Genomic DNA, 7,864 nt, shown 5'->3' on the forward strand with positions numbered 1-7,864 from the left:
TTTCCTTCCTAAGTGTAGCACTTTGCACTTTTCCTTACTGAATTTCATCTTGCTGATTTCAAACCAATTCTCCAACTTGCCAAAGTTGCTTTGAATTCTAATCCTGTCCTCCAAAGTGCTTGCAACCCCTCCTAGCTTGATGTTATATACAGATTTGATAAGCATACGCTTCACTCCATTATCCAAGTCATTAATGAAAATACTGAATAGTACAGGATCCAGGACTGACCCCTGTGGGACCCCACTTGATATGCCCTCTTAGTTTGACAGCAAAGCATTGATTACTACACTTTGGGTATGGTCTTTCAACTAGTTGTGCACCCAGCTGATAATAATTTCATCTAATCACAAGACATTCTCATAAGCAAACTAGGGAAATGTCAAAAGCTTTATTAAAATCAAGATAGACTTCAGTAAGGCATTTGATTTGGTACTGCATGTCACTGTGATTAAAAAATGACAATGATATCAAATTAACATGGCACACGTTAAATGGATTAAAAACTGGCTAACTGATAGATCTCGAAATGTAACTGTAAACAGGGAATTGTCATCAAGTGGATCTATTTCCAGTGTGGTCCTGCAGGGATCGGTTCTTGTCCCTACACTATTTAACATGTTTTTTCAATGTCCTAGAAGAAAACATAAAATCATCACTGGTAATGTTTGCCGGTGACACGCCAATTGCGGGGATTGGTGAATAACCAAGAGGCCAGGTCACTGATACAGAGCGATCTAGATCACTTGGTAAACTGGGTGCAAGCAAACAATGTGGGTTTTAATCCATCTAAATGTAAATATATACATCTAGGAGCAAAGAATGTAAGCCATACTTAGAGGATGGGGGACTTTATCATTTGTAGAACAGATGACTAAGTAGATAGCGTATCCTGCCTGGCGATGGCTAATGATTATTCATCGTCATTTATAGTTTGTCTTCTCAAAGGGGAAGCTGGCTGGGGAGTCAGAGAGGCAGTCAGTTCTCTGCCCCAATCCACCTACGTTGTGAAGACAGAGAGGTTAAAGAAAAAAATGAGCCTTTGTGCTTGGAAGATGAGGAGAAATAATCCAGTTGTAACCACTTCAGAGAAGGAAAAATTATAGATGGATTAATACATTTTACCTTTCTCAGTCTTCCCAACGGTTCTTGTGTCGTATTTCCCCTTTGCTGTTCCCCTTTATTTCCTTTCCCCCAAGCACAGAGAATGACTCCTGTCTGGATTCTCTATTTCAGCAGGTGAAGGTACAGTGAGTGAGATCAAGGAAGAGAATCCACAGCAGGAAAGTCCTGAGCAACAGGAACTGCATAGAATGTTATCGGAAAGATCCAAAGAGAATTTTTCCCAGAGTGCTGAACAGGGAAAAGTCTGCGAGAATCAGCACAAGTCAGAGAGGCACAAAGGGAAAGAAATGGGTAAAGCCATTAATTGTAGGAGAGGACTCAGTAATCCCAAGGAAACCACAGCCCAACAGAAAATCCAGACAGAAGAGAGAAAATACACGTGCACTGAATGTTGGAAAAGCTTCAGTCGTAGTTCAAACCTTATTGCCCATCAGAGAATCCACACTGGAGAGAGACCCTTTAAATGTACAGAGTGTGGGAAAAGCTTCATTCAGAGAGTAAACCTCATTTCTCATCAGAGAATCCACACGGGGGAGAGACCCTATAAATGTACTGAGTGTGGGAAAAGCTTCAGTAAGAGATCGCACCTAAATACACACACGATAATCCACACGGGAGAGAGACCCTATAAATGTACCGAGTGTGGAAAAAGTTTCGGTCAGAGATCACAGCTTAATACGCACAAAATAATCCATGCAGGAGACACATCCATGATAACCCATGCCAGAGAGAAACATTATACGTGCTTGGACTGTGGAGAAAACTTGAAGTGGAGCTCAGAACTTGTTACACATCAGAGACTCCACACAGGAGAGATCCCTTATAAATGCTTCGACTGTGGGAAATGTTTCATGCGGAGTTCAACCCTTATCTTACACCAGAGAATCCACACAAGAGAGACACCCTATCAGTGCCCTAACTGTGGGGAAAGATTCAGGTGGAGTACGCAGCTTGTGAAGCATCAGATGCTCCACACGGGAGAAAGACCCTATAAATGTCCCGACTGTGGGAAAAGCTATAGTGACAGCTCATCCCTTATTTCACATCAGCGAACCCACACAGGAGAGAAGCCCTATACCTGTGTGGACTGTGGGAAAAGTTTCAATCAAAACTCAACCCTGAACAGACACAAGAGGCTCCACACGGGAGAAAAACCCTATAAATGCACTGAGTGTGGGAAAAGTTTCAGTCAGCGATCAAACCTCAGTGTGCATCAGCGACTCCACACAGGAGAGAAACCCTATAAATGCCCTGACTGCGGGAAAAGCTTTAATCGGAGATCAAACCTTAGCGTGCACAAGAAACTCCATGCAGGAAAGAAACCTTGAATGGGGGAGATGCTACAACTGGGGCTCTGATTTATATTAGGCATCAGCAAATCCATACAGGGAAGATACCTCTTAAACATCCTTAGCATGGAAAATACTTCAAGCAGAGTTAATGGGCCTCTCTACCCTACAGAGCCTTGGCCGGGATAGCTCTGCTGGCAGTCACCTAGTGGATAAGCAGCACAAGCCAACAGAGATCTTCTGCCAAAACAGCTAAACAGCCTCCCGGAAGGAGATTAGCTAAACCCACAGAAGCACTAGCTGTGTCTACACTCAGAGTTTTGCCAGCATGGCTGGGGTGTGTGTGATTTTTTTCCCCACACTCTCAGCCAACATAGCTATGCCGGAAAAACTTTGTAGTCTAGACAAAGCAGTTATTGGACAACAGGAGAGAGATTCTATCAGTGCCCTAACTAGGGCTGGCTACTGTGTTAAAAAAATAAAAAAATCTGTTTCCTCATTCCCACATACATCAGGGGCATTTGGCTCTCAGGGATCCAGAAGCCCATCGCTGGGGTGAGGACCCAGGAGCAGCCGAGCAGCAGCTGGTCAGTGACCCTCTGGCTCTGTCTGGTCTAAGCAAACCCTAGGCAGAGGAGGAGAAGCCCCCATCAGCCCCTCCCTGCTGCAGCCCTGGCTGCTGAGCTGATGGGCCACAGGTGGGGGACGGGAGAGAGAGAAACTCCTCCAGATGCTCCCTCACCCTGGCTGAAGTTCCCCCCTCTCCATTTCCCACCCAGCCGGGATCCCCCTGTCATGGAGATGAGGAGAAGGTGTCAGGCCCCACCTTCACTTAGACCCATGTCCCCACCCCCATCTTCCACCAGCCCCTGGGCTGGGCTCCCCCATTTCCCTCGAGCTGTTCCCTACAGGGCGAGTGTCCCTGAGGAGCTGATAACTCCTCATCTCCCCAAATCTACAAGGGTGCTGGGCTCTGGGGGATCAAAGGTTGAGACCAAGGGGGACAGGTTTTGGGAATAGAGCTGGAGTATTAAATATTGGAGCTGGGAAGCAGAGCGAGCTGAGTGCTGGGGCTATCAGGCATTTGGGGATCATGGAATAAGAGGAGGTGGAAGGGATGGGGTTAGGAAGATGATTTCTCCTATCGTTCACATCCCTGCTCCCCCTGCAATGAAACATTGACAGGGCCTACTTTCCCTAGGACCCCTTGTAGGATCCCTAGAAAAGCCTAGAAGCCTAGGAATCCCCTCTCAGCTTCACCACCCTCAGCCTCTGAGTGTTCTCTTAGATTAGGAAGTGTGGACAGGGATAGCTAGCGCATTTCCTTCTGATCCTGGCCAAACTTTCACCCTGTTTTCTAATTCAGACCCACACGGAGCTCATTTTGCAGGGTGATTGTTAGTTACCGAGTTCCTGCTTCAGGGACACAGTGACTCATCCCCAGTTCTTCTTATCTTGCTTGGGGTCGTCCCAAAGACTTCTTTGTTTTTTTAATAAAACAGAATGGCATAACTGAACAGATTATAAATGGATTCGGGCAGGGATAGAAAAATATTTTGTGTTAGCCTCTGTGTTACTTGAGGACAACCTGGTGAAACAGGGATTCTTGCCTTTCCCCATGACTACTTCATTCCCCTCTTCCCAGTTTTACCTTAAGAACAGCCATACTGGGTCAGACCGATGGACCAGCTTGCCCAGTATCCTGTCTTCTGATAATGGCCAATGCCAGATGCTTCAGAGGGAATGAACAGAACGGGGAAATTATCGAATGATCCATCCCCTGTCATCCAGTCCCACCTCCTGGCCATCAGAGGCTTAGGAACACCTAGAACGTGGAGTTGCATCCCTGTCCATGTTGGCTAATAGCCATTGATGGACCTATCCTTTGTATCTAATTCTTTTTTGAACCCAGTTATAGTTTTGGCCTTCACATCACTTGGCAATGAGTTCCACACGTTGACTGTGCGCTGTGTGAAGAAGTATTTCCTTTTGTTTGTTTTAAACCTGATGCCTATTAATTTCATCATTTCCCCCCTTAATTTCATGGATCTTCTGTCCATGCCATGGAGAATTTATCTTCTCTTTATCCTACCCCTGTAGTTCCCAAAGTGGCACACGGCACAGTATTCTCAGGTCTCCGTGCTTAGGAATTGCGCTTTGATTACTTTGATCCTAAATCAGGAGGACTGGAGCCGAAAGCATCACAGACCCAGAGGGGGAATTCGAATAAATCCCAGACACAGTATGATCATTCTGAACCTAAATCCCAGTTTCCATCTGTTGGTAAAGAGGTTTGTGGGGTTTTGCCAGCCAAGCTCTGTTTGTTTGCAGGTGGGAAGGTTTCGTGGTGGTGGAGGTGTTTCTTTCCTTCATTCTTTCTTTTCCCCCTTTGTTACGATGAGGCTAAAATTTTGATACATAACACAAGGCACAAAGTGCAACAGGCAAAAGGCAGTTTACAGGAGAACTCAGGTAAAGCTTTTCTTCTGCATTTGAGTCAAATACAACATGTCCTGGATTTCACTTGATATGAACATGGAAGTGTACCATAACCCCCCGTAGGGTGGCCTGTTCTCTCTTTCCTGTTGGTCATTTGGTCACAGACTTGGATGTTAGTGTTGTATGACAGGATGTAGACCCGATTTACTGGGGGCTTCATGAGGCAACTGACCAGATACCAGTATAGCCCTTATTTTATTTTTTTGCCATTTTCCCAGGGGTGCTGGAACAATTTTGTACAGTTGGGGTGCTGAGAGCTATTGAACCAGCTTGTGAACCCTGTATATGATGGAAACCACTTCAAGCCAGCACCCCAAGTTCCAGCACCTAGGCATTTTCCCCAGCCTTTGCCCTGAGATGTTAGCGTCGTTTGAACAGTGATCACTATAAACAGCCACAAACACTGACGGGCGAATGTGAGAGTCGCTATCCAAAAAGCAGAGGCTAAAACGGGGCAGGAAGTTACGTCTGACCCCTAGCAGAGCTGTAAGATACAGTCAGATGGGGCAGCTATGGGAGGGCAGACAGACGCAGCCGGAATCCCGCAGGGTTTGCTTTTGAGAGCCAGAGAACTGAGGCGGCATTCGCTGCATGGGGGCCAACGAGACAAGAAGGCGAATCTAAAGGGCTCTTAATGAGCCCTCCAAGGAAATGATGGGGGTGTCTCCTGATTCCCAGGAGGTTGAGCGGAGCTGAGAAGAAAGGGGGGAAGTCAGCAGGCCTGTCCTTTCCAAAATCCAGGGTGAGCCCCATCACTGAGGCCAGTGGCAACAAAGAGCTGTGACCCAAGTGCCTTACGTTTGAAAACAGACGCAGGTAGACAGTTACAAGTCTATACCCAGGGACTTGCCTCGACGTACCCAGACAGGACTGTTTCTCTGCGATTGCCATCCGGATGATACTTCACCAAAGGGGGCTGCGTGCGGGTGTTGTTATTGCTGGAGGTACGTATGGGAAATGTTTTAAGGGTGTAGAATATTGCGTTCCCAAGCTCCTGGAGGTGAAGCTGGTCACTTGGGGCGGGGTGGCTCTCGGAGCCAAGTCAACCTAGAGTGAGAACAGTCGACATCATTCAACCCAGCCCAGCCAAGTGTAGACAAGGTGTGGGCGTGGGCCTTTACAAAGCACAAAAGTGTCCAAGAAAAAGACCTTGAACAGGGGACAAACTGGAGTTAACGAAACATCCTGGGTCTCAAAAGAGACACAAGGTCTGGCACCGCATGAAAGGGAAAGAAGGCACAAGACAGTGTCCATTCTGGAGGCGATAGTCTGCCAGCGTGTCTTCAAGTGGATTCCAGCTCTGGACGAGCATTATACAGACTGACTTTTGGGTGAGAAATGCCTTAGGAGATGGGAAAGAAACTTGTTAATAAGCATAGTCCTGAGATTGCATTTTATATATTCCCTTTATTGTAACCATACGTTTCCCATCCTTATACTTGCTTCGCTCTGAATCTTCATTGTAAAGTTCTAGCAAATAAACTTCTATTTGGTGACACTATAGACCCAACTAGGTGCCGTGTGCTAGGGAGAGCGTTGAACTGAGGTGAAGCTAGTGAACAGGAGAGGGCATTGCTTTGCAGCCAATCTGCGCGCAGTGCGGGTGTCCAGAAGTTGAGTGTAATGAAGCGGGGTGGGCAGACAGCTTGGAGGGACCTGTGCCTTGGGGCCAGCACAGAACTCTGGGGGCTAACGATTTCTATAGATGCAGACATGGGTCATCTCCGCTTTGCCCCCAGGGAGCCTAAGGGCTGGGGTGTGCAGATCGCTGGCCTGCAGAGGGAAAATGGGGCACTTGTGTTGCCAGGGGTTTGGGGTGGGAATGTCGGAAGCTCTCCCTACCTTGCCTGTCCCCCCCCACACACACCACAAATGTCTCAGCTGGGATTGGAGATGCTGCTTCCTGGGTTTCCTGCTCGCAGAGAGTTTGCTTTTGTGACCAGAGCCTGGGCGTCTCTCGGATCCTCTCCCCTCTTCTGTAAGAGGTCACTGTTGCTGGTGCCTGCGGGAGCAGGGCTGGGCTGGGGTCGAAATGCACCGTGCTGAGCAAGGCTGGGCCTTGGGTGGGGAGGGGGGCTTTGACTTCTGATTTCCCACTTGGGAATAATCAAGTTAAATGGAGTTTCTCAAACTCCCAGAGTCCTTTGTCTTGAATAATGGGTAAAAATGGCCTTCGGTGGATGCAGCAGCCAGGGGGGAAGCTCAATCTTGAGCACTGCAGAGGACAGATTCCAGACCTGTCAGAGCTCTGGGGTTTCAGACCTTTCTATGGGCCTGGAGGGTTTTGGGGGGATGGGAGGGGGTTTCCCTTGTCTACAGGGGATTTTCTTTATAAAACACTCTTCTCCCAGCAAATAAGGGATATTGTTACTTAATACTTTGCATGGTAACTGGGTTTTTGGCCCCTTCTTTTTCCGTATCTTTAAAAAAAGGGTTATAAAAATCATTAAAGGTGGCTGTTGCCACGGAAACGACGCAGGCCCAGGTCTCTGTATTCCAAACCTTGTAAAGCTCTTCAGGTTGGCCCATGACAGGGGAGGGGCAGGGTGCTCACACGAACTGAGCATGCTCAGTAACCTCTGCTGAAGCCACTGCCCCTTCACCCTGCCCTTACTTGGCATAAGATTCTGCTGACTGCTTTTTACAGGGGTTAAAAAGGGGCGAAGGGGACAAATCGGAGGAGAGGCGTGGCCAGGGTCAAGGGGTGGAAACTGGGGAAAGGGGAGGTGACGGCGGGAGGGGAACCCCAGCACCACTGCTGGTGCCCCTCAGCTTTCTCCCCTGCGGTCGCCACCACCATCGCTGGTCCTACAGCAACACTGGTGGCAAGCGTAAGAACGGCCAGACTGGGTCAGACCAAAGGACCAGCCAGCCCAGTATCCTGTCTTCTGACAGTGGGCAATGCCAGGTGCCCCAGAGGGAATGCACAGAACAGGTGCTCATCCAGTGATCC

The 7,864-nt window shown here is 48.0% G+C and overlaps 1 protein-coding gene across 1 annotated transcript in view; it reads left to right on the plus strand.

Moving 5' to 3' along the window:
* Positions 1 to 7,602, plus strand: part of LOC140897909 (uncharacterized) — an 80,008-nt gene extending 72,406 nt beyond the window's left edge. Inside the window, exon 6 of the mRNA XM_073311171.1 lies at positions 1,235 to 7,602. Within this exon, the coding sequence (XP_073167272.1) occupies positions 1,235 to 2,451 (1,217 nt within the window). The 3' untranslated portion in view covers positions 2,452 to 7,602. The remainder of the gene's footprint in view (positions 1 to 1,234) is intronic.
* The last annotated feature ends 262 nt before the right edge of the window (positions 7,603 to 7,864 follow it).

Source organism: Lepidochelys kempii, chromosome 14 (genome assembly GCF_965140265.1).
Source record: "Lepidochelys kempii isolate rLepKem1 chromosome 14, rLepKem1.hap2, whole genome shotgun sequence".
NCBI lineage: Eukaryota > Metazoa > Chordata > Testudines > Cheloniidae > Lepidochelys > Lepidochelys kempii.